Here is a 26,376-nt window from a genome sequence, read left to right as displayed (position 1 = left end):
ACCTGTGGAAGAGAATGAATTTGGCTGCAGCCTTTTCACCACCAGGCATCAAATAACCATTACAATGATGATGAATGCAGGTTGCCTAGCCGCAAGGTAAATGACCGCAGCATAACTGGCCTAAAGAACCAGGATCTCCCTGTAGGCCCTCTGCCCAGAGAGTACAGGAGCTGTGTGAGATGTGGATAGGGAACGCATCATTGCATATTGCTTGTAAGGGTGTTTATTACGGCAGAGGGTGGGACCAGGAATTTTTTTATTTTTCAAACTTTCCGTCCTGTTGCTATATTCTTTTCACTAGAGAAATGTGGGCTTCAAAGGAAGTTATGGGCAATAAAAGTTAATAAGCGTGGAGTCAGTGGCAAAGATGCTATCGCCTGCTTCCCACGGCAGCAGGCCTCAGGTCAGTGCCTGACTCTGGCTTTGGACCTCAGCTGCCTGCAAATGCCAACCCTGGGAGGCAGATGTGCTGACTCAAGAGACTGGGCTCTGTCACCCACACGGGAGACCCAGATCGGAAGACCGGGATGGAGTTCCTGGCTCCAGCTCCAGCCACTGCAGGCATCTGGGGAGTGGACCAGTGGATGGGCATGTTTGTCTGTGTCTCTCAAACAAATTTGAAACAAATTAGCAGTCAAGTCAGCTACAGTGGAGAGCAAAGCAAGAAGGGTAAGAGTTACAGTCCTTTCTCTTGGCTTCTGTGCCCCGTGAGTACTGGGAAACTGCTGTGACAGGGGCCAAGAGGACAGACTTACCAGCAGCCCATCCCCTGGCTGTGTGTCTCCCATTCTCCCTCCTCACTCAAGCACAGGCAGGCCACTGAACCCACTAACAGGAACAAGGCACAGCCTGCTCCAGGAGCAGGGCGAGTGGGTAAGAATGGTCTCTGCTGGGGAGGGGCGCTCTCGGGGACAGAGTGTGGGGCATCAGGCCTCTGCTGCCTGCTGTCTGAGGGTCGGATGCTCCCCCATCTGCAGGACCTCATGAGAAACACTCCAGCAGGCACAAGGACCTGCCTGGGAAGATTTCAGCGAGGGCAGCCTGTGACAGTGCTGGGATTGAATCCATCTTGTGGTGCTCCCTCCCTTGCCTGCTCAGGGGACTAGAAATTCTGGCCTGTCTCATAGTTAGAGAGGAAGTAAGTTGCCAGTGTGATGGGGGAGGAAACAGATGGCGTGTAAGGAGCCAAAGGCATTATATTTTTCCTATTTTCCTAATTACCAAAGAAATGCTTGCCATTGAAGAAAACTTGGACAATGCAGAAAAGAATAAAAGAGGAGGGAAGAAAAAAACACTTTGCTGGAACACTCTATTTTGCCTAACAAAGCGTGTACCCGTAGGGTGAGTTTCTTTCCAGTCTTCTCGTCATGCCTATTATTGTTGAATGGTTGTGATTAGCACCCTGACAAAAATGCTGGGCTCTGTAATTTTTTTTTCAATCTAACATGTAAGTTAAAACATGACAATGGAGGCACAATAGCTCATTTTCTAAGTGTTGTGTAAATTATTCAGTCATTGCAATGTGGTCTCACATAACCTTGTTTCTTCTGTGTGTGTGCGTGATAGAGACAGACAGCAAGACAGACAAGGAAAGAAAGACACAAGGAGAGAGAGACTGTAATAGAGAATCCTGTAATCAGGATGGAAAGAAAGGAAAGTTCTGGTCAGGCAGCGCTGGCCTGTGCTTGGCACATTTTGTCCCGGACATGGCTAGGAGCTAAGCCTCAGGAGATGACAGCATGACAGAGAAAGAGGTTATGGGAGGCAAAGCATTAACCACCGACAGGAGGACAGGGAAGGGAGCTGAGCCCAGACCCACAGTGGTCACCTAGGGACTCACAGGAGACAGGCAGTTCTCCCAGGAGCTCTACTCACCCGTCACGCCCATGGTGGACACAGGGCCCACGCGCCGCCCCTCGTGCAGGCCATACAGGTTCATCTTGTACTTGCGCCCTGGCTCCAGGCCCTCCACGGCCACCTCACGCTCCTCTCCCCCAACGCGCACCACCTGGGGTCGTCCTTCCCTGTCCTTGTACTGGATGCTGAAGGAGTCGAAGTGTCCCTGGGGTACGGTCCACGACAGGCTCAGAGAGTCCGGGGATGATCCAGTCACCGTCAGCTCCCCCAGGACTGGCTCCACGGAGGGCACTGGGGCCTCTGTGCTGGGCTCTGTGGGGGTGGGGATCTCATCCACCTCTGTGGGTTCTGAGGGTGTCTCCTCCTCGGCAGCTGAGAAGGGGAGACATGGAGGTGAGGCATGGTGCCTGGGAGGGGTCCTGGGGGCTAGGAGACCAAGAGGGGGGCCATGGCTACTACTGGGGCATGAGGTCCCTTCAAAGAAGACCATCCTTGGGGTTTGGTGAGCTGGGCTGAAAGTAGACAGACACAACCCCATTCAAAGCAGCTGTGGGGACCCCAGAGCAGGCCCCAACACAGCCATGTGCCCACCACCCTCCCGCCCAGCAGGGGGCAGAGCTGAGCCCACAGGGCGGAGCAGAGCGGTCAGGGCTTCAGCCACTACAAGGCCAGGATCACCGCCTAGTCCTTGGCGCCCGGCTGTGGATCTGAACCTTCCCTCATACTCCCAGGTCACCCTGGGGCTACAGCACCCACTCATCCCTGCCCTGGGCTGAGGCACCCACTCACCAGTCACCCCCACTGCTGACACAGGGCCTGTGCGCTGGCCGCTGTGGAAGCCGTACAGGTTCACCTTGTACTTGTGGTCTGGCTCCAGGCCCGACAGGGTCACCTCATCCTCATGGCCTGGCACCCGCACCACCTTGGGCTGCCCGTCTCCGTTTTTGTACTGGACCAGGAAGTGGTCAAAGTGTCCCTCGGGGACTGTCCAGGAGAGGCTCAGGGAGTCAGGGGTGGCGTCTGTCACAGTCAGCTGCCCGAGGCGTGGCTTGGTGGGGGGCTCAGGGGTCGAGGTCAGGGCTTCAGTCGAGGCTAATGTTGTTCCTTCATCTTCTCTGGGGGCTGTATCAAGGGACAGAGAGAACGAGTAAGTGTGCATCTCAGGTTCCTTCCAGCTCCTGCGATTCTAATACACACATTGTTGAATGCCAGTGGCCCTGGGGTTAAGATGTCACTGCCCTGGTTTGGAGGTTTGGTCACCAGAGAGGCGAAGTCACTATGGGGTCAGGACCCCATGAGATCAGGACGTGCGTAGCCCCTCAGTGGATATTGGGCGTACAGACACTAAGGCTTGGCCCCATCAGACCCACAGCAGGTTCCTCATAGGCACACCCACACAGGACAGGAATCCCATTAGCTCTGCACCCCTGGCTATAATGCGCTTTTTTGAACATGTTTAGAAACTGATTTGGATCACATGGCAGAGGGCAACATGATCTGCCCATGCAGGGCAGCTGTGCAGTTGCGGCATTTGGGGCTGTGTGGCCCCAGGGTTGCCAGCTCTTTGGCCGTTTGTGAAGTCACTTGCTACGCTGTCATTGATTTCTTAGTTTTCTGTGTGTTACACACAGGGTGTTATTCTGCTTCGGCAGCTGAGCTACACAATACCCATGTTCCTTTTTGGAAAGTGGCTTCAAGCCTCTGGGGGTGACAGCTCACTGAAAGCCTCAGAAAACTGCCACGGGAGGCATCAATGAAAGGAGAGCACCCAGTCGGGCTGTGGGATGCTCAATGTTCAATACCTGCTCAATGGGCAGTATCCATAGCAACTGGACTGGGTGTTATTTTAATATACAAGGAATCAGTCACCGGGGGCACCTTTCCTCAGGAGATTTCAGAACCTTCCTCAGTGTGGGGGAAGTTTCCGATAGCCTTTCATTTGGTGTGTGAGCCCGGGCACAATTATGCCCTGGCCTTTAGGACAGGTGTGGGAGGCACAGAGGGGGCGAGGGGCTCACATGTCACACAGCTGTTGGATTCAGGCTCCGATCAAACCACAGGCCCCATTTTCAAGGACCTGAGCACCCGTGTGTGTATGTGCATGGGAGACACCAAAGTTTGGCGTGAGCAGGAACAGATGTGTCAGGGGCACCAGGGATCAGCCAGAGGAAGTGGGATGAAGATGTCTGAATCCCGAATACAAGCAAAGGACACCATCCCCAGCCCTGGGCTGAGGCATCCACTCACCAGTCACCCCCACCGCTGACACAGGGCCTGTGCGCTGGCCGCTGTGGAAGCCGTACAGGTTCACCTTGTACTTGTGGTCTGGCTCCAGGCCCGACAGGGTCACCTCATCCTCATGGCCTGGCACCCGCACCACCTTGGGCTGCCCGTCTCCATTCTTGTACTGGACCAGGAAGTGGTCAAAGTGTCCCTCGGGGACTGTCCAGGAGAGGCTCAGGGAGTCGGGGGTGGCGTCTGTCACAGTCAGCTGCCCCAGGTGTGGCTTCGGGAGGGGGACAGCAGGAGGCTCCTCTTCAGGGGCTGTGGAGATACAAGCAGAGTCCTTCTTGTCGCTGGCAGGAGCAGCGGTGGTCCCAGCATCCTGGGACTCAGGTCAGCAGCGGGGCCGATTCTGGGCCCCACTTTGGGTCTGTTTCCAATAGTGATCCTCCAAGGCGTGCTGTGGCTCCCTCACCGTCCCTCAAACCTGCTGGGCAGTCTGCTGCCTCAGTCTTCCTACTTCCCATCCTTCTCCCTGAACATTCTTCCCTCTGATGTCTGCGTGGCTAATGTCTCACCTCATGTGAGCTGCCCTAACCAAAGGAACGTTTCCGTTCTCTCAGTTGCAGCTGGTCTGATTCCAGCAGCAATAATGAGAAAACAAGGGACTGCGGCACTAACTTCTCTCTCAGTGATCCTAATGAATATTTGCTTCTTTTTAAAGGTAAGGTGATTGCAGTATGGATAACTTAAAAAGTATTCTTAAGAATAATTATCTTAAAAAGAAAAACACTGGGCTGCACGCTGGTATATTATGTTAAACCTCCACCTGTAGTGCCAGCATCCCATTTGTTCAAATCCCAGCTGTTCCACTTCCAATCCAGCTCCCTGCTAATGCATCTGGCAAAGCAGCAGAGGATGGCTCAAGTCCTTGGACCCCCTGCACCCACATGAGAGGGCCAGATGAAGCTCGTGGCTCCTGGCTTTGGACCAGCCCAGCTCTGGCTGTTGAGGCCACTTGGGGAATGAACCAGCCAACAGGACACCTCTCTTTCTCTTTCTCTCTCATTTTCTTTTTCCCTTTCTCCCTCCCTGTGTCTTTCCTTATCTCTGTGTAACTTTGCCTTCCAACTAAAAATATTATAATTTTTAAAAAAGAGATACTTAAATGTTAATTAATAAAATACAGGATTCTGGAAGATATTTAAATTATTGCTGTACAGTAATACCTAGGTAATGGAACAGTACTGGGCAACACGGAGCAGTGAAGTGGAAGGCACTGGGCACAGCAGGTAAGTTGATGCTTGGGAAACCCATGTCCCATATCAAGCACCTGGTTTGAGCCCCAGCTATTCTGCTTCTGCTCTGTTTCCTAAGGCGTACTCTGAGCAGCAGACGATGGCTCAAGTACTTGACTCCCTATTACCCACATGAGAGACTTAAACTGATTTCTAGGCTCTGGTTTAGACCTACCCCAGCCTGAGCTTTTGTAGGCATGTGTGGAGTGAACCAGTAGTTAGAGGATCTCTGTGTCTCCCTGTCTTTCATTCTTTACAAACAAAAAACAGTGAAGTCCTGCTAATGCTGCAACACAAGTAACCTTCAATGCTGAACACCATAACCTTCAGCGAGTTTCTGTTCTAGGAAAGAAGCCAGATAGCAAACAGCACATGGTGTATACCTGCTAGAGTGTGAACATGAGAGAGGGCATGGCTTTAAACACAGAATTAGGTCTGTGAAGGCTGGGGTGGGGAACTGTTTTGCACTTTTTAGGATGGATGGAAAATTCCTAAAGTTATTTGATAAACACATGTTGGATTAACTAATATCCCAGAGACTGGGTCCCAATCCCATGCAAAGAAGGCTCTCTGTGTTTCCCAGGACAAGCAGAATCACACGAAAATGAGTGAGCCCTCAGCTCAGAGATGTAGACATAGGGCCTGTACCATGTGCCTCAAGACTCCATGGGATTTCTCTCCCTCTCCCAGACCACTTGTCCTGTGGGGTGAGTGGGAGGCTGGCTTGGAGGTTTGCAATATTAGGGTTCAGAGTTTCCAGGGAAGCAGACACTACAGGCTCCATGTTCCGGAGGTCAAATTCAAAAGGTGCCTCAGCACCACTCACCCGTCACGCCCACGGTGGACACGGGGCCCACGCGCCGCCCCTCGTGCAGGCCATACAGGTTCATCTTGTACTTGCGCCCCGGCTCCAGGCCCTCCACGGCCACCTCACGCTCCTCTCCCCCAACGCGCACCACCTGGGGTCGTCCTTCCCTGTCCTTGTACTGGATGCTGAAGGAGTCGAAGTGTCCCTGGGGTACGGTCCATGACAGGCTCAGAGAGTCTGGGGATGACCCAGTCACCGTCAGCTCTCCCAGGACTGTCTCCTCGGAGGGCACTGGGGCCTCTGTGCTGGGTTCTGTGGGGGTGGGGATCTCATCCACCTCTGTGGGTTCTGAGGGTGTCTCCTCCTCGGCAGCTGAGAAGGGGAAACAGGGAGGTGAGGCAGAACCCCAGGGAGTGGTCCTGGGGTCTAGGGGACCAGGAAAGAGCTCATTCTTAGGGCTGGTTATGCTGGGCTAACAGTAGATAGACACAGCCCCACTCAAGGCAGCTGTGGGGACCCCAGAGCAGGCCTCAACATAGCCATGTGCCCACAGCCCTCCTTCCTAGAGGGGAAGAGCTGAGCCCACAGGGCGGAGCAGAGGGGTCAGGGCTTCAGCCACTACAAGGCCAGAATCTCTGTCCAGTCCTTGGCTCCTGCCAGCGGCTCAACCTTCCCTCACCCTCCCGGGCCTGCTTTTGGCTGTGGTACAGACTCGCCCTGCCTTGGGCCTGCAGCACACACTCATTCCTCCATGGCACTAAGGTACCCACTCATCCCTGTCTTGGGGCTACAGCACCCACTCACCCCTGTCCTGCGGCTGTGGTGCCCACACACCCCGGCCCTGGGCTGTGATGCCCACTCACCAGTCACCCCCACTGCTGACACAGGGCCCGTGCGCTGGCCACTGTGGAAGCCGTACAAGTTCACCTTGTACTTATGGTCTGGCTCCAGGCCCGACAGGGTCACCTCATCCTCATGGCCTGGCACCCGCACCACTTTGGGCTGCCCGTCTCCGTTCTTGTACTGGACCAGGAAGTGGTCAAAGTGTCCCTCGGGGACTGTCCAGGAGAGGCTCAGGGAGTCGGGGGTGGCGTCTGTCACAGTCAGCTGCCCGAGGCGTGGCTTGGTGGGGGACTCGGGAGTTGTGGTAGTAGGTTCTAAAGGCTGATCCTCCTCCTCTTCCTGTGCGACTGGACCGAGATATGAAGAAAGAGAGGACTTGAAAGGTCAGTTGGCCAGGGCGACCTTGCTCCCCCTGACCCAGACTCTGCCCAGCTGAAATAAAGCCGACAGCATTCCCTGGCTGACCTGTATGGGCCTCGATGCGGCCAAGACCCACGCGCTGCCCATCCCAGTATCCGTTCAGGGTCACCAGGTATCTGTGATCAGATTCCAGGCCAGTCAGGGTAATGTCGCTTTGGTCACCCCCTACAGTGGCCACGTTGAGCTGCCCGTCTTCATCTGTGTACTGCACTTCGAATGAGTCACATTCTCCCTCGATCATCGACCACGAGAGCCGCAGGCCGTGCTGTGTGGCCTCCTCCACTCTCAGCTTCCCAAGGCGAGGCTCTGGGGCTGGAGGCTGTGTGGCCTTGATCTCGCCTTCAGGTTCTTCCCTGGGGACTGGTTCAGAGAAAGACTGGGGGTGAGACCAGGGGGCTGTTTGGTCACTGCACCAGGACTCTTAGGAGGAGCCAAGGAGGTGAAGGCCAGCGGTCAGCATCAGAAGACCCACTTATACTCATGAATGAGTTTCCAAAGCTTTCTGCTCAGTGTAAGAAGCGAAAGACAAGAGGCTGCATAAAAGGGGACTTCAGAGGCTCAAAAGAAATGGAATCAAAAGGTGAGGTGCAAGAAATTCTGAGATCCATGAGTAGCTTTGTTCTAAGATGCATTTCCATGGACTTTGGAAAGAACCCTCATGTCGTAGGATTCTGTCAAAGGAAATGCAAGAACACACATCTAGAACCAAGCAGATCAGGACTGGGGTGGGGCAAGGGTTTGCTTTATGGGCTGTGGCCGGGGGCCATGACACACACATCAGCCAGAATGCAGGAATTATTCTCTTTCAGGATGACTCGTGATGCACCTAAGTGAAGCCTCCATAAGGCAGATCCCTCCCCACCAAGTAAAGATGGGAAGAAGCTCCAAAACCAGATCCCACAAGCCAGGTGGGAAAGAGGTGTGGGGTGTCCAGGCCGCAGCCCCACTCACCGGTCATGGCCATGGTGGAAATGGGCCCCACGCGCTTGCCGTCACGCAACCCATAGAGCAGCAGCTTGTACCTGCGGGCTGGCTCCAGGCCCGGGACACGGACCTCCCTGAGGCTGCCTGCCACGGGCACCACCTGAGGCTGCCCAGCTCTGTCCTTGTACTGGACCACAAAGGAGTCAAACTGGCCCTCAGAGACTGTCCATGAGAGGTCCACCGAGTCCGGGGTCACTCCGGTCACCTGCAGCTCCTCCCCGAGCCGAGGTTTCGGGGTCCGCTTTATGCCAGTCTCCTCCATGGCACGGGGGCTCTCTGTAATAGAAACACAGAGAGAAAGAGGCTGAGCTGATTCTGGAAGACTGGGTAACCTCAAAGGCCAGCATGGGCCTGTGCCACCATGCAGGGACGGGGGTCTCAGCCAGAGTGGCTGCGGTCACATGAAACCACCCGCTTCCCTGGGCCTCTGGGGAACAGAGCAGGGCCCATCAGTGGCTGACCCTCACCAGTGGTGCCATCGGCGGAGAGCGGGCCATGGCGCTTCTTGCCCACAAGGCCATAGAGGAGGAATCTGTACTTGCGGCCAGCGTCCAGAGGGCCCACTGTGACTGAGCGTGAGTGGCCTTCCACGGGCACCATTTGAGGCCCATCCTTGTCCTTGAACTGAACCATGAAAGAGTCAAAGTGGCCCTCAGGAACTGTCCAGTGGAGACGCAGTGAGTCCAGAGTGGGGTCCGTTATCCACAGCTCCCCAAGGCGGGGCGGGGCCACTGGGCTGGCATCACCTGGTGAGAGAAAGGGTTTTTGTGCCTATTTTTATAAACGACTCCCTGACTGCTTCCCACTGTGGATGGGCACCCCTGAGGGACTTGCCCAAAGGGTTTCCATTAGTCTCCAGCTCCACACCCATTCTCCCCCACCCTCTACTATAGGCTGTTTTGCTGTTCACTGATGGGTAGGGGGAACTCTCCATCTCAGGTCACCTCTGGGGAAAGAGACTTTCTCACTTCCCACCCCAGAAGCTGTCGTCCTCTCCTACCTGTCTGTCCCCTCTTACCAACCCCTTCCCACCAGCCCCTCCCTCTTGTCCCCTATCTGCCCCCTCCTACTTGCCCTCCCTACCTGCTCCCCAGCCTGCCCCCTCCCTTTTGCCCTCCTCTTACCTGCCCCCCTTACCCGTCTTTGCCTCCACAGAGGCTGAGTCACGTCGTTTCCCGTCCTGGATACCGAACAGCAGAAACTTGTATTTGCGGGAGGGCTCCAGGCCCGGGACCGTGACCTCCCGCTGGTCTGAGGGCACAGGTACCACCTGGGGCTGCCCAGCCCTGTCCTTGTACTGGACCACAAAGGAATCAAATTCACCCTCAGGGACTGTCCATGAGAGAACCACAGAGTCTAAAGTCACGCCTGTCACCATCAACTCCCCTAGGCGCGGCTCCACCAGGGGCTCCGTGGCCTCGGTGGTGGGGGCTGGAGGGAGGGGATCTGCAATACAGAAAGACAAGGACCAAAGCTGAGCTCTCAGAGACCTCACGGGCCCTCCGGGGGGCTGGAACTAAGGAGGCAGCAGCTACCATTCTATTTTCACCGACTTCAACAGCAAGACCAGTATAGTGGGGCGATGTGGTACCAGTAGTGGGAACCACAGACATGAGTGCAGCACTGCAAGCTATAGCAGGATTCCTGCACCCTCCACTGCTGTCACACCTGGTGGACCATTGAACGTGCCACCAAGTCCTGGTGCTGAAACAGCAGGAATTGTAGTATTTTAGAAATACTTCAATAGCTGCACCTACACCTCCATAAAACCACTCTCCTTTATAATCCTACCCGCTTAGTTTACAGATTCAAAAGCACTGCATGCATGAGCGGGGCACACAGGTCCTGAGTGCAGGAAACCACACGGGGTGGTAAACTGGGTGACAGGGTGAAGGTTGACAGGGACTGGGAAAGGCAGCCCTGTCTGCCCGAGAGAAGATTGTGTGAACTGCATTGTGGTTTCACCCCAATAATACAGGGCAGCAGAGGGCGTTGAGAGCAGGCCAAGTCATAGGAGGATGGTAAAGAGATGGGAGGAAAACAGCTGCCGACAGCTGGCAGAAGGGGAAGGGACTGAGGGCAGAGGAGGTTCCATCCCCTGGAGGAGTTTGGGGACATACAGGAACCCTGTGGGCCCACAAGAGAGCAGCAGGCATCCATCCCTCAGTGAGAGAGTGTAGGCACCAGGGCAGGGCTGGGGAGGGTCTCAGGTGAGGGAGTTCTGAGTAACCAGGGATGGGCCCCGCCTTGGGCCCCTTGCTCACCTGTCATGACCACCACAGACAGGGGGCCTACGTGCTGCCCCCCATGGACCCCATAGAAGTCTATCTTGTAGGTCCTTGCTGGCTCCAGGTTGGGGACAGTGACTTTGAGCTGGTCTGCAGCCACAGGCACCACATGGGGCTGCCCATCCCTGTCCTCATACTGGACCATGAAGGAGTCAAACTGGCCCTCGGGGACCATCCATGAGAGGCCCACGGAGTTGGAGGTCACATCCGTCACTGTCAGCTCCCCGAGGCGTGGCTCCAGGGGTGGCTGTGTGGCTACAGGAGCCTCTTCTTCCTCTTGTGGGGCTGGGAAAGAGATGGTGGGGAAGAATTGTTAGGAAGGGATCCGTTTTTCCTCGGGGATAGAGATGCCTGTGACCTTTGTGGCATCCATGAGTTACTTTCACAGTAAACCTGCACTAATCAGCACCCAGACGTCTGGCCAGCCTTCACCAGAGCTTGGCTAGGAGCCTGGGGCTGTCCTGCTGGGGCAGGGAAGGAGGTGTGACCTGCCACCAAGCCCCTGGGAAGTGACTGAAATTCCACCTGTGGGGCACCTTACCCAGCCCATGAAGATCCCTGCTCTAACCCCCAGACTTGGATTGGCTCCAGTTCTTCCTTGGATGCCCGAAGTACCTCTCAAACTCAGAGTCCCAAATGGAGCTCCTGGACCTCCCGACATCTCATTCTTCCAGCTGCTCAGGGTCACCCTGCGGCCTCTCTCACACCCCATATCTGCCACCATGAAATGTCCTCCTGTCACTACTATCACAGCCTGCCACAGTCAGGCACCTACTGCATTGTCACGTCTCCCAGACCACTCCTATTCCTCTTCCAAGTGTTGGGCCTACAGCGACAAGAACCTTGCCCTCCAAGTAGCCACAGCCTATCCCTGCAGCGGCTTCCATCACACCAGTCAAGCCAAGGAGTAGCTTCAGGCAGGACCAATCAGGCCCTCTGCTCCAGCACAAATGGTATCTGGGACCAAGGCAGCATTCTTTCGTGGCTGAACTGCACGGCGGTCCCAAGTGGTCAAGCAGTGGAGAGGGGTTGGGGCACAAAGCCTTTTAAGAGCCACTGCAGCACAGCTAGCTCCCAACAGGTGGCACCTGCTGGCTGTGGTCTGCTGATGAAGCCCCAGGCAGCAGAGGAGAGTCTGCGGAGAGAGGGTATGGTTGGAGAAGGAAGGAGCGGGAGGGCCCGGTAGGAGCCCAGGCAGGGACCAGCTCCCTGTGCCAGTGTATCCCACACCCTCTAACCTCATCAGTCCCTGCAGCATCCCCTCTGCTCAGTTCTGCCCTCTCTGCTTCTCACCAGGGTGTGACACCAACCCCCATGATGGCGGACTGCTGGTGGCACAGCTCCACTGAGGACAGCCCCCACGCTGCATTTGGGGTAGTCTTTCATTCACAAAGCTTCTAGCCAGCACCCACGCAGTTCCGCTCTGGCGGCAGCACAACGTGTACAGTGTGCCAGGCACAGCCTGCCTGCTCTGCGGGCTCCAGCTGTTTCACCTTCCTGTTCCAATCATGAACATCAATGCTCACTCTTTTCTTAAAGGGCCATTCTCTTTTTAATGGAGGGTATGTAAAATACAATGGGCATAAAGGGCAGGGAGCTGGTGCACAGCTTGTACTTGTGATGCCACATCTAGTATGGGAGTGCCTGGTTTGAGCTGGCTACTCCACTTCAACCCAGCTTGCTGCTGAGACACACTGCAGGAGGTAGCAGGTGTTGGCTCAAGTCCTTGAGTCCCTGCCACCATATAGGAGACCTGTATGAGTTCCCACCGCCTGACTTCACCCTAGCCCAGCCCTGGCTGTTGTGGGCATTTGAGGAGTAGACCAGCAGATGAAAACTTTCTCTGTGACTGACTCTGTCTTTCAAATAAAACAAAAATTGCTTAAAAACTTGTACAGGGGGCTGATATTGTGGCACAGTCTGCTAAGGTGCCATGTGCAACACTAGCAAATCCCCTATGAGTGCCTGTTTGAGTTCCAGATGCCTCTTTTCTGATCCAACTCCCTCTAATGCACTTGGGAAAGCATCAAAAGATGGCCCAAGTGTTTGAGTCCCTGTTACCCATGTGAGAGACCCAGATGGAGTTCCTGGATCCTGCTTTGGTTTGACCAACACTGATCATCACAACCATCTGGGGGAGTGAATCAATAGATGGAAGGTTCCCTCTCTCTCTCTCTCTCCCTCTGTAACTCTGCCTTTCAAACAAATAAATAAATCTAAAAATACAGATAAAAACTACAAGGAATACTCAAAAAGCTCATGGAAAATGAGTACCATGAGAAGTTACACATAGTTCTTTTTAAAATTTTGCACAAAAATAATCTTTTCATATCATTTCCACAAACCTTCTAAATCATACATATTTGTCTAAAATTGCATGTACTTCTTTTTTTTTTTTTTTTTTTTTTTTAAATTCATTAATTACATTGTATTATGTGACACAGTTTCATAGGTACTGGGATTCTCCCCACCCCTCCCCAAACCCTCCCACCATGGTGGATTCCTCCACCTTGTTGCATAACCACAGTTCAAGTTCAGTTGAGATTCCCCCATTGCAAGCATATACCAAACATAGAGTCCAGCATCTTATTGTAATTGCATGTACTTCTAACCATTTGGCATTAGAATGCAGAGATAATGCTTTCTGCTGGAGGATATGAACAAAAGCAAAGTTGGTGCTCTGAACAAAAGCTAGGCAGGTGACATCATGACCCACGACCTCTCAGGGCAGGTGCACGGCACTTGCTCCATCCTGAAGGTGAGAAAGCAGGAGTGTCAGGAGGTGCTCTGTTCAAGATGACAAGCACAGAACTGGCGAGGTCAGGAGTGGAACTTGGCTTGCCGTTTCCCCTTGACCTCACCACTCAGCCAGCACTGACAGTGCCCAGCCTTACCCCAGGGACCTCACAGGGCCCAGGCTGGCTGCCCAAGACAGAGGGACAGACGGTGTCACCCTGAGGCAGATGCTGGCAGCATGTTCTGGGCTATACAAAGCCTCCCCTGCTGCCTTGGGCCCCGAGAAGGGCAGCTTAGCCTGGCTCTCCCTTCCTCCTCCTATCAGTGCCAAATGAGGCAAAGCCAAGAACTCAGGGATAGAAGATTCTGGAAGCAAAGTGAAGTAAGTCACTGTGAAACTGAGCTTTATGCAAGTGCAGAAGCCACATTCTAGAAACCCACTTCCCCATCATCAGGTTTTAAATCGGTTCTGCTGGAGTCAAATACGCTTCTAGAAAATACGGGTCTTTGTGTGACAGAACAGAGGGTAAAAGGAGACTCTGTCCTCACCGTGACCTGGCCAGACAGGCCAATGGAGGTCCAGGGCCCTGGAACCTGCCGGGGAGGGCAGAGTGTTGTGCTTTGGTCTTCCCTAGATGAATCTTAACGCTTACAAGAGACCAGGGTTTCATGCGTGTTCTAACCAAGCAGGAAGCCAAACTCACTGGGGGAACAAAGGACTCTGGCAACCATGGCAACAACCCTGACTGTCTATCAGACCTGCTGACTCACTAGACATGCACCAGAGTTCTGTAGGCAGGTGCATCCCCATTTCACAGCCAAGAAAACTGAGGCCCTGATCTTTGCAGGTCCTCCTAGGCAAAATAGAAAGCATGGTTCCACTGGACAAGGATGACCAACTGGTGACAGGGAAGCTGGGGACCAGCAGGGGAAGGGAGCCAAACAGACCCTACCTCTCACTCACCCGTCACGCCCACGGTGGACACAGGGCCCACGCGCTGCCCCTCGTGCAGGCCGTATAGGTTCATCTTGTACTTGCGCCCCGGCTCCAGGCCCTCCACAGCCACCTCACGCTCCTCTCCCCCAACGCGCACCACCTGGGGTCGTCCTTCCCTGTCCTTGTACTGGATGCTGAAGGAGTCGAAGTGTCCCTGGGGTACGGTCCACGACAGGCTCAGAGAGTCTGGGGATGACCCAGTCACTGTCAGCTCCCCCAGGACTGGCTCCTCGGGGGTCTCCAGGGCCTCTGTGCTGGGCTCTGTCGGGGCAGGGGTCTTGTCCACAATCTCCTGAGTGGCTGGGAGAAGAGATGGGGACACAGGCTATGAATGAGGGGTACTTGTATGACTGATGGATCAGCAGGGGCTACGATGTCCAACCAGGGTCCAGCATACAGTGGAGGAATTAAAACACCACATGGGATGATCACGTCCAACACCAGGAAGCCTGGGTTCCTGTCCTGACTCCACTTAGTTTCTTACTAACGCAAATGCTGGGGAGTAGCAGCAATGACTCAGGTGCTTGGGTCCTAGTCTCCTTGGAGACTAGGAGACCTGGGCAGAGCTGCAAGGTTCCTGGCTCTGACCTGACCCAGCTTCAATTCCTGTGGGCATGTGGAGGAGTAAAACAGCAGACAGAAGTTCTGTCTCTTTCTTGTCATCTCCCTTTCAAATGAAATGAAAATAAGCCTTTAAGTGTGGACTTAGCATGGGTGGGAAGCAGGCAGCCAGTGGGCTGCTTAAGGGTCCATAAAGTCACTTGGCCTGGCCCTGCCAGGACAACTACAGGTGGCACTCAAATTTCAGCAAATCTGCAGCACGCTGATTGTTAAGCTGAGGATGGCATACGGCCCATGAGTGATACTATAAATATTCAAGTGGTCCTTGACAGAAAAAGGTTCCCACCCTTGGTTTAGGACCTGGAGGAGTTGTTGGGAGGGGCGTCAGGTCACTCAGAGATGAGCAAGGGTAGACGGCCCCCAGGGCCTGCCCTGCCCTGCTGGCAAGAGGGTCCTAGTGGGTTCCTGGGCATGGGGGTCTCTCCTCATTTCTGATGGGGGTTGGAGACAGAGGAAACCTCAGATGTTTCTTCTACCTTGAGTTCATGGCCAACACTGACCTCAAACAGGCAAAATGGGAAGTGAGGCCTCTTCCCTTCCTCATCCCGCTCCAATGTGTTCTCCTCCCAGGAGGACAGGACTGGCCCCTGCTGAGGCCAGGCAGCCCTCTCCCTCCCTCCTCTTGTAACCTAAGGAATGAAACACTAAGGCAGGGCTCCAGCCCCAGGTGGGGCCTGGCTGGTGTGGGAACCCCTTCCCCTACCCTATGGGCACCAAGCTGCAGCTCTGTGCAGCTAGGTTTTTGTCAAGACTCTGCATAGGCAGGCCCTCTATGACTCACACCCTGGCTCTTGGGCAGGAGACGTAAGGGACATGAGGTTGAAGAGGCAAGTGATGCAACCAAGCATGGGGCCAGTAGGGAGTGAGGGACAGAGAATGTCTACAGGAAGGGGATCCTGTCAGGGAGAGATGGCAGGTCACTCTGAAACAGCAGGAGACCAAGGGTTAAACATGCATGAGCCCACTAATTCTAACAACGCTGTCACTGGCTATCCTCACATGTCAGAAGGGAAAGCTGAGACACAGAGATAAAGTCACATGCACTGGGGCCTGTAAGCAGGTTGTGGAGAGCCAGCTGCAGAGTCCACACGCCTGGCATGGGGCCTCAAACTCTTGCCTAACAGCATGTGAGCCTTGGAAAGGGAGCCAGGCTGGGGGAGCCTAGCGGGCAGAGGAACAGGCCAGGGGTGGGGGTGGGGACAGGGTGGAGGGGGGTCTCCTTCCCCACGTGGCCATGCAGCGGCCAGTCTGGAGCTAGGAACAGCCCTCCTCATGGTGGAAAGAGCTGGTAGCTCTTTCTGGACACTTGAATCAGCTATCTCTGAGTAGGGCAGCACTCAGTAGGGAAAGTATGGGGAGCAGGTGACAGAAGCTCAGACATGACCATGCCTGACGCCGGCCATGAAGAAGGCTGATACAAAACAGTGGGGTGAGGGGAGTGGGGAGGGCAGACCAGTGCAAGAGATGGTTCCAGGGCTTGGAAAGGGGGAAAATGAGACCCAGTTCCAAAGGTGGATGAGCAGAGCCGGCTGGGCTGCAGGGGGCAGGGGAGAGGCCAAGGCCAAGACGGAATCTGAGTGAGAAAGAGAAGATGGAGCATGGGCCAGGTCCTGCTGAGAGGACAGGATGGCAAAAGAGAAGATGGAGAGTGGGCCAGGTCCTGCTGAGAGGACAGGACAGCAGCGGGGAGTAGAGGGGGTTTGAGGCATGCGCGGCGCTGACTCACCCGTCTTGGCAACTACAGACACTGGCCCCACACGCTGCCTTCCATGAAGCCCATAGAGGTTCATCTTATACTTCCGGTCGGGCTCCAGGCCGGCAATGGTGACCTCATTCTCATCCCCACCGACAGGCACTGCCCGGGGCTGCCCCTGAGCATCCTTGTACTGGACCACAAAGGAGTCGAAGGGGCCCTGAGGCTTGGTCCAGGACAGGTGCATGGTGGTAGGAGTCACGCCAGTCACTGTCAGTTCCCCGAGGATGGGCTGCTCAGGTGATGCAGGCCGGGAGGGCTCCTCCGTCCTCTCTGGGGCTGTAAACAAGAGGATCGAGCCAGGTGCCAAGCCTGGGACTTGGGGTCTGGGCTATGGACGAAGCATTACCTCTGGAGGTGGTGGGGGGATCACTACTGAATTAGTGTGAGTGCTAACCTCTTTTAACCACAGCCAGAGTGTGACACACCTTCTGGGCCTTGGGGAGCAGCTGAGCAGTGTGGGAGAGGTTGGCTGCTCATCAGCCCAGGAGCAGGGCCAAGAGGCTGGAGCCAGCCGTCTGTCTCCCTGGAGGCCCAGCGAATGCCCAGCTGAGGGCAAAGTGTAGGTGGGCTGGGGAGGGCTCCCCGGGGAAGCAGCCGCCACTCACCAGTGGTGCCCTCCGCTGTGAGTGGGCCATAGCGCTTCTTGTTGGCCATCCCAAACAAAGCGAATCTGTACTTGTGGTCAGCGTCCAGGGGGGAGATGACGACTGAGCGCTCGGGCCCCTCTACAGGCACCACCTGGGGCCGGCCGGCCGGATCCCGGTACTGGACCATGAAGGAGTCAAACTGGCCCTCAGGGACGGTCCAGGAGAGCTGCAGCGAGTCTGGGGTGGGGTCCGTCACCCACAGCTTCCCAAGGCGGGGAGCTGCCGCTGGGCTGGGATCACTGTGAGGCACTGGGAAGTAGAGAGGAAGAGGGGTGGGGATCACAGGAGAAGGGGGTACCCACCTCCACCCCAGGGGTGCTGTGGGAGACTGTGCATGCTGAGGGGTACAGAGGGCCTGCTGGCCAGGCCATGTGCCCTGCTGAGGAGCATGCCCCTCTTCCCGGAGGAAGGGCTACCCTCTCCCAGATTATGCACAGCACCATTTCGGCACATGTGGCCCTGTGAAGATGGACAAGGGCTTCTGAAAGAGGAAAGCCTGGCCAGGCCTCTGGACATTTCTAGCTGGTGAAGTCTCAGTATGACCTCGGCAGCTTCCAGGCCTAACCAGCCATGGAAGAAGCAGGCATTCACATGGGGATGCTCCACGCCCAAACCCCAAGTCACTTCTCCCAGGGAGCTGTGATCCCCTGCTGACCCAGGCATCACGGCCCCTCATCGGTCACTGGCTCTGCCATTGATACCCAAACACCGCCAGCTTCTCTATCCAGCTGCCATCTTCTCTCTTGGCTGTGTGTTCCCAGTCCCCAGTCCAATGTTTATTCTGGTTGTAGCCATGTCCTCACCTCCACCCTCATGGGGCCAGGAGCGACCTCGTCATTGCTAAGGCCTGCTGACGCTCCGTGGCCTTTGAATCATTTTCCCGGAATCTGAAGAGCCCAACCACACCCTCCTCCCTGGCGCCTACAAGGACACTTGCCCTGTTCTGTCCTTTCCCTCCTGGCTTGCCACCCCAGGGGCCACCATGCAGGCTGCTTCTCCTCTGGGGGTTCCAATGGCCCTGTCTCTTCTCCCCCAGGCCCTCACCACTAGCTCGCTCGCTCTCTCTCTCTCTGCCCATGGGCTGCGATGCAGCCCTGAGCCAGCTACCACCTTTTGTTCAGATGATCTCTCTGCACCTCTTGATGGGCGTGGCTCACAGGGCAGCTGTAAGGAACATGCTGTTGCCCCTAAAGCTTCATGGAGCACGTGGCTCTTAACCTGGATTCAGTTAAATGTCCCTCTCAGCCTGTTCCCCACCCCAGAGGCTGATCCAGAAACCCCAGGGGTCTGCCTGGGCCCTCTAGTTCTCCTTCACTTCCCACACCTGACCCAACCCCACCACCATCACCATGCCTGCCAGCTCTTACGGCATCCTCTCCCCTGCTGGCTTCTGCAGCAGTCACAGCACTGCTTGTAAGACAAACATGAAATCATGTCACTCTCCCACTGAAAACTCCTGGGGCCCTCAGTACACAAAGCTCGGAGGTGCCCTGCTCTCCAGGAGCCGCGTACAAGCAGAGCCAGGGCTGCATACAGGCCACGCAGTGTGTCTGCATCATGGTCTTCCGCCTCTCTCCTGCCCCACGCTTCTGTCCCTGCAGGACGCAGCTCAGGCACCAAGGCTGACTAGAAGTCTTCCTGGGGCTCCCAAAGCCCTGGGTCTCACACTGTGGGGACCCATGTAGCCATGGGCTGGCCACTGTCACTTACGTATCTTGCCTTCAGCCACCAAGGGGCCATGCCTCTTCTTGCCCACCAGGCCATATAGGACGAACTTGTACTTGCGGCCTGGCTCCAGGGAGGTGATGGGGACTGAGCGTTGGGGCCCCTCCACAGGTACTGCCCGGGGCCCATCCTTGTCCTTGTACTGGATCACAAAGGAGTCGAACTCGCCCTCGGGGACTGTCCAGTGCAGGAGCAGCGAGTCAGAGGTCAAGCCGGTCACTGACAGCTGGCCCAGGCGCGGGATCCTTGGGGGCTCCCCAGGTTTCTCCTCCTCTGGCTCTGGGGTTCAGAGGGCACAAGCAGGGTCAACTCAGCCATGCCTGGCTCCTCAGTCTCCCTCTCCTCTGCCCACTTCACTCCACCTGCAGCTCCCCTCCCCTCCAGTCACCCCCATCTGCCCACTTTTCAGTCCCCTACAACTGACCCTCCTGGGAAGGCAGACAGCTCCCCTTCTGTTTCTTCCATTCAGAAAACTTCCCTCCCTAGCCCCTCCATGCATGAGGACCTCTGGGGGCATTTCAAGAACCCCCTGGTTCTGCTTGTGAGTTTCAACGCCCTCCATGACTGCTTCAGAGTGGCCAGAGAGCCCCTAGCCCACCTGAACTGGTGTCTCTCTTGCCACCTCTCTGAGTGTAAGCTGGACCTAGAACTGCGGCACAAGGCAGCCCCTGCATCCCAGTACCATAGGCAGGAACCAAGAGTGTACAGCAGAGCCAGGGACCCCAGCCCCCATCTTGCACTGGGTCTGAGAATCTCATCCAACTCCACAGCCATGATGGCAAGTACAGCCCCAGCCCATGCCCCAACCCCCACAGGGTGCTGGCTCCCAGGAGAGGACACCAGTCTGTGGGGAAGGATTGAGGAGGTGGGTGTGAGGGTCACTACCCCCAAGGCCCACAGCCTCTCCCCATGAACCTCTGCTCTACCTGTACTTGCCTGTTACCTTCCCTTCCCTCACCCTTCCTGGCTTAAGATGTCTTACACTACCTCGGCTCCAAATCCACAACTCCCTTCTCTCTGCCCTCTCCTTTCATCTCTCCCTGGACGTCAGCCCTGTCATTCACTGGCTACTCGATCCCCTGCCCATCTCTAGTGCTGATGGCCCCGGCCCCAGCATGAACCCCCTCCCACAACCTCAGGTTTGAGCAGAGTCCAGGATGTACCCATGATGCCTTGGTAGGTGATGGGAGCAGAGGGCTCGCCTCTGGGAGGGACCCCATGAAGTGACAGCTCGTAGGGGGATCCAGGAGGGGGCGAGGGCACCAGAGCCTGGCGTCTGTCCCCTGGCAGCAGTTCCTCATGTGCCCCTGGCCACTCAGGCACTCGTAGGTAGAGCCGGAAGTGGGTGAAGGTGTCAGGCTGGGCAGTCCAAGCCACACGCAGGCGCCCCGCCTTGTCTTTGCCCAGCACCCTCAGCTCTTCCAGCTCCTGGGGGCGCTGCTGGAGGAGGGGGCCCTGGGCTCCTTGTGTCGTCGAGGGGCCGGCAGGAGGGGGCTCATCGGTAGGCCCCAGGATGCCTGATGGGGAGGACCCTGGGAAGGGGCAGGGTGAGAGAAGCAGGAGAATGGAGTGTTAAGGTCCAGGAAGGGGACCCAGCCCTTAGTTTCTGCTCTCCAGCCTCCAGGTGCCCAGAGGCCAGCCCTGGTCTGCCCCAGGCACCACTGGGACCACCCCATCTCCCACAGGGCTGACAGTTCATACAGCCACAATAACACCCACTGAACAGACAGGCCCATGCCCAGGGCTGGCGCTATGGGATAAAGCCATCTACTCTACTAAGCTTCCCTGTCTCCAGCCCCAGGCTCACAGGACCGCTTCCCCACACAAAGTGCACCCCCTCCCCAGTGGGTGGCGTCCGGCTTCCATTAGTGCTGCAGTGAGAAGCCTGGAAGAAAGGAGGAAATTGTGTTGTTAGGGAAGGAGAACGAGAGAGGCAGGTGTGGACGGAGGCAGCGGGGACAGAGGCTGGGAGGGATCTGGGGGGGGGGGTGTCCGGCCAGGTGATGTTCAGACTCTGTTGGAGAAAAAGAGGTCCACCACCCCTCCCAGCAGCCACCCAGCACCCTCTGCCCAAGCCTGGCCACCGTTCCTGTAGGAGAGATGGGTGGGAAGTGAGCCAGGAGGCTGGGAAAGGCAGCTCCAGCAGCAGCGGTTTCACCCCACAACCCACCACCACCACCACCATCACCACCACAGACACGTGTTGCCTCTTGTGTGGCTTTTCATGGTCATGGCCAAATTGTGGGAAATGCTAACCACAGACCCGTCCTCAGCCACCCTTCTGAGGGTGAGTCAGCAGTGAGAGGCACTGGGTTCTGGCCCCACCCCAAACTGCTTCACGGAGTCCACCAGGGACACCATGCTCCTGCAGCCCCCACTACAGCCAAGGTCCCTTCTTGGCCTCCTGGTACAAGTGGGGGGATACCAAAGACCACATCTCCTAGGTCTTGGGTATGCCAGGTCACTAGGGGAGGATGCTACAGGGCCAGGTTGTGTGGTGAGTCTTCCCAGATCTTGGGCTAAGTGGGGCTCCTGGTGGACAGGTGCTGTGGGGATCGGGGGTGGCAGGCTGAGGTGTGAGGCAGTGCAAGGGACTCATGGCTGCAGGCTCCACAGGCAAGTAACGACGCGCAGCATGGGGGCCCCGTGGCCGCAGCCCACGCTACCTGTGGTAGTGACGAAGGCGTAGGACTTGGAGGTCTGCCCCGCCCGCACCCCGTGAACCTCCACGTGGTAGGTGGTGCCGGGCCTGAGGTCGGGCAGGCTGACGGTCCGCGCGGTGCCTGGCACGGCCAGCTCCCCACCGGGGCCCTCTGCCGGCGCCTGAGGCCGCCAGCGCAGCACAACGCGCTCGAACTGGCCGCGGAGCCCATCGAGAGAGACGAGGAGCCCGCCGTCGGCGGCACTGCCCAGCACCTCCGGCTTGGGGTGGCGAGCCGCGGGCCCCCAGTCGGCGCTTTCGGACGCGGGGCCGTAGCTGCCCTGGGTGGAGTCCCGCTTCCAGGTGCCCGGGACGGGGCTGGTGGTGGGACGAGAGCGGCGGGGCGTGGACGGGGGCGCGGGGGAGCCGGCGGGGCCCGGGGTCCCTGCCAGGCGCCGCTGCAGGTACTCGTGGATGTGGCGTGCCACCGACGTGTAGGTCTGGTTGGCCCGCAGCGGGTAGCCGTGAGCCCGCAGGTGGCGCTCCAGGTCCTGCACCGTGCCGCGGAAGCGGCCCAGCTCGGCCGTCAGGTTGGCCCACGGGCGCCGCGGGGGCTGGGGCTGGAGCTCGGGCCGGGACTCCGCCTCCCTCTCCTCGGTGGGCCTCGGGGGGCGCGGGGGCCGCTGGGCAGGGGCCGGCCGGGGGCGGGGCTGGGGGGGCGGGGCAGGGGGGCGCACCTCCGGGTAACTGTAGTGGGCTGGTGCTGCCGGTGGGGAATGAAAAAGGGCGAGAGAGCAGGTCAGAGGCAGCGCCCAGCAGACACCGCCTCCACCCTCCCACGACAGCTAGGGGCCCAACCCCACCTGCAAAGAGAACCAGAGACATGAGTGAGTGTCCCAGGAGCCCCCCTGCCCCTCTCCCCTCTAGCCCACGGCTTGTTGCTGCCCTAGGAAGAAGAGAAGCCGGCTGGAGCAGCTCTGTGCCTAGAGAAGAAAAAGGGACGCTAGAGGGAGAGAGGGGGAGCTATGGCCAGATGACTGTCTCCCGTCACAGGAAGAGAGATCCAGGCAACTGTTAAGAAATCTTGGAGGTTAGAGGGAAAGCATGCAGCCTTGGTCCTCACTGCTCTGTCACCTGCCGGCCTCCGGGCCTGACTGTGAGCGTGAGGCCCCCTGTCTGATGGACCAGAAGGCCTCTTTCCTGCCCTTGGTTCCTCCCAGGTATATGCTGCCAGACTCCCTCAGGGCTCGGCATGGACCCAGCAGGTGCCACACAGCCTGAACACTCAGAACGAGGAATTCCTAGTCTGGGAAACCAGGGCCCTTGCCTTCCTCCTACCCTGGCCAGCTGTACCTGTGTTGGCCCTGACGGAAGCTGGGTAGCTGACTGCCCGGCCTCTCTCCGCGGTGACGGTCACCACATACTCAACGCCTGGCATCAGCTCTGTCAGCGTTGTCCTGTCTGCTTCAGGGGGCACTTCCAGCCGCACCCTCTGGTTGCCAGCACTGACATAGGACACCACAAACCGATCCACCTCGGCCTGGGGGCGCAGCCAGCTGAGATCCAGGGTGGTCGGTGTCACAGCCACTACGCGGAGGTCCTGGGGGCCATCAATCACTAGCCAGGTGAGAGAGAGAGAGAGAGAGAGAGAGCGCAGTGAGGGGTGCTCAGGAAATGACTGCTCCTTCGGTCATCAGTTGTCCTCCCAAGAGCCCAGCCCTGATGCCCAGCAGTCACCAGATTCCTGCCCAGGACCCTGCCCGCATGGCTCCGGCTCTCACTGGTGGTGATGGTCTTGGAGGCAGGAGGCCCCCAGCTGGTCCCGCGGAGGGCACGGACAGTGACCTGGTACTCCTGACCCGGAGCCAATCCTCTCTGATCATAGGCTGAGGCAGAGCTGGGCACCCGTGCTGTGAACGGAGGGCTCACCCCCTCTGTCTGTGAGAGAAGAGAGAGGTGGATCAGGGGCTAGTCCTCTCATGCTTGCTTCTCAGTGTCCCTTCTCTCATCCTGCTGCAGTCCCACACAGTGTCAACACCGGACTGCATGGAACTGGGCCCCACCCCAGCTGGGGTGCACCGGCCAAGAGTCTTTGCCCACTGTTGCAGCAGTTTAGGTAAACGCACTCACTCAGCACTGACGGTGCCCCTGTGAGATAGGCTCCTGCCACATTTTACAGATGAGCACACTGAGAGATGGAGGAATAAGCATCTTACAAGATCCCGCACACCAAGAAAGCAGCAGGGATGTAAGCCTAGAGTCCCACTCGTGGGCATGCCCTGCTCATCTGCTGGAATTCCACAGACACACACAGGGTCAGGGCGACCCTGACCCCTGGGGTCTGACAAGACTTTGAATCTGGCTCCTTTCAGAACAAATGAGGTGGATGGGAGATGCCCCTTTAGGTTCCACTCCTCCTCACAGCATGGTCCTTAGCCCACCCCTCCCAGTGGCACCTGCTCCTAGCTGTGTAATCTGGGGGTGACTACAAGATGGCTTTTCTTGTTTCTCCAGCAGGCCTATGGGTTGCTCCAAACCAGGTCCATTGGGCCCAGATTCTACAGAGACATTTTCCAAATTCTGATTTCATGCCTGGCAGCAGGCAGCTCCTGTTCTAGTAGCTGCAAGAGTACTTTGAAATGTTTGAGGGAAATGGAATTGAAACATAAGGTTTTTTTCAGTACAAAGAACAGAAATCATGCATACTTTTTTTCACCATATGCATTTTCCAGGAATGCTCTGAAGATCCCTGTTATGCATGGATATCATTTTTTTTTGGCATCGAGATAAACTTTAGTTCCATTTTCCATGAAATTTCCAGTGTTCCCATGTGTGTGGCCATGTGTTCAGTTTTATGGGATTCTTGCATAAGTATCCAAGTACAGCAAATGCCATGAGAAAATCCTCCTGCACACGTGCCTTGAAGGTGGTGTGCATGTATACGGTGGGCCTCCCAGGCGATCGGCTCTAGGCAGGAGGGACTGGACACTGGGGGTGCCTTCTGACAGCTCCGTGTGTGGCTGCATCACCCAGCCAGGGCAGCCGCTGAGGACACTCTGTTCTGCTGAGCTGTGTTGGCGGCAATGGGAACACCTCCATTCAGCCAAGTAGGATTGGAAATTTCGAAAGGTACTCTCCTAAGCTGACAGGATGGCGAGCAAGTCAGCCTAGTAAATGCCAAGTGTAAAACCAGATGAGAAGGCCACGTAGATGCTTCTGGGTTGAGAAGGCAAGAAAGTTAGTCAGAGCTTCCCGGGCTGAAAGGGTTTCCTAGGTGCGTGGGAGCCTGTCCCTCTCCCACTCCTCCTGACCTGTACACCCAGCCTCAGTGGTATTGCATTGTCCTCAACTCCAAACCTGTGAATCCTCAGCCTTCTCAGACCCTTACTTTCTCACATCCTCCCTCTCTCACCTCCCCTGTCTCAGTTCCGCCAATGCACAGCCCCTGGGCACTCCCTGAGGGTGTCTGAGTCTTTCCACAAGGCAAGCCTATCCCCAGAGTTCTCCACCTTGGTCCACCACTTCCTGTTTGTGTTTCCTTCTGACACCTGGGTCCTCCTGAGAGCCATTTGGGGATGGTCAGCCTAACTCATGCCTCACAGTGCCACCACACTGGTCTCCAGTCAGATGCTGGCAAGGGCTGTACCCCTGTGGCAGAGCTTGGCTGCCTCACCTGATGTTCTTGGAGAATTTGAACATTATTTGCAATATGAACCTCACAAACCCAGATGGAAGACTGCACCTTGGCCTTGGATCTCACCGTAAGACAAGAGCAAAGCAAAAACTTCCCTAAATCTGCAGGGTCTTGTTCCTTAAGGGACACTTGGCATCACCCTGGACTCCAGGCTGCAAAGGATGCCCAGATATGGACTACCCCATTTTCTTTTGGACTCAGGGGTTCACCTCCCTTGGTTTCCCTGTGCTTCCTCTCACAGACAAAGTGGAACCAATATTTCACAAAGCAACAGCATCCCTTGAGTGAGTGACCCTCTGGCTTGTGGAACATCAGTCACCCAGAAGGTGCAGCTGGTCAGGCTGCTGCTTAGAACACCCCCTATCAGAGGGCCAGCCTGGAGGGCCAGCTCTAGTCCCAGTTACTTTGCTTCTGACCCAGCTCCATGCTAACATACCTAGGAAACAGTGGGTGATGACCCAAGTACTTGGGTTCCTGCCACTCGTGTGGGAGACCCAGATGGAGTTTCTGGATCCTGCCTTCAGCCTGGACCAGCCCTGGTTGCTATATGCCCATTTGGAGAGCAAGTCAGTGGATAGAAGATTCTTTCTCTCTCTTTTTCTGCCTTTCAAATAAATAAATAAGCAAACAAATCTATCATACACACACACACACACATCACCTGGAGGGCTTGTTCTAACACAAGCTACTGGGCTTCAAGCCATTTGACTCAATAGATCTGGGAGTGAAAGTGTGATCACCTGCGTATCTTTCTTTTTTTAAAAAAAATTAATTTCATCCACTCATTGGAAAGGCACAGACAAAGAGAGAAAGCACGCACGCTCTTATTCACTCCCTA

General features: G+C 56.4%; 1 protein-coding gene across 4 annotated transcripts in view; it reads right to left on the bottom strand.

The window, feature by feature from the left end:
* TNXB (tenascin XB) overlaps window positions 1–26,376 on the bottom strand; it is a 58,238-nt gene that overhangs the window by 13,261 nt on the left and 18,601 nt on the right. For 2 of the 4 annotated variants that reach the window (XM_058665254.1, XM_058665255.1), the window contains exons 5-22: window positions 23,626–23,782; window positions 23,198–23,461; window positions 21,870–22,607; window positions 20,367–20,735; window positions 19,189–19,482; window positions 17,437–17,727; window positions 16,802–17,107; window positions 14,422–14,754; window positions 10,698–11,006; window positions 9,571–9,879; window positions 8,901–9,179; window positions 8,401–8,709; window positions 7,495–7,809; window positions 7,050–7,376; window positions 6,205–6,558; window positions 4,105–4,401; window positions 2,647–2,979; window positions 1,876–2,229 (exon numbers count right to left, since the gene is read on the bottom strand). In XM_058665254.1, coding sequence (XP_058521237.1) covers window positions 1,876–2,229; window positions 2,647–2,979; window positions 4,105–4,401; window positions 6,205–6,558; window positions 7,050–7,376; window positions 7,495–7,809; window positions 8,401–8,709; window positions 8,901–9,179; window positions 9,571–9,879; window positions 10,698–11,006; window positions 14,422–14,754; window positions 16,802–17,107; window positions 17,437–17,727; window positions 19,189–19,482; window positions 20,367–20,735; window positions 21,870–22,607; window positions 23,198–23,461; window positions 23,626–23,782 — 5,938 coding nt within the window. The remainder of the gene's footprint in view (window positions 1–1,875; window positions 2,230–2,646; window positions 2,980–4,104; window positions 4,402–6,204; window positions 6,559–7,049; window positions 7,377–7,494; window positions 7,810–8,400; window positions 8,710–8,900; window positions 9,180–9,570; window positions 9,880–10,697; window positions 11,007–14,421; window positions 14,755–16,801; window positions 17,108–17,436; window positions 17,728–19,188; window positions 19,483–20,366; window positions 20,736–21,869; window positions 22,608–23,197; window positions 23,462–23,625; window positions 23,783–26,376) is intronic. The other 2 variants (XM_058665256.1, XM_058665257.1) reach the window with 1 other exon arrangement.

This window comes from Ochotona princeps, chromosome 1 (assembly GCF_030435755.1).
Source record: "Ochotona princeps isolate mOchPri1 chromosome 1, mOchPri1.hap1, whole genome shotgun sequence".
Taxonomy (NCBI): Eukaryota; Metazoa; Chordata; class Mammalia; order Lagomorpha; family Ochotonidae; genus Ochotona; species Ochotona princeps.
This window is presented reverse-complemented; position numbering and strand designations above follow the sequence as displayed.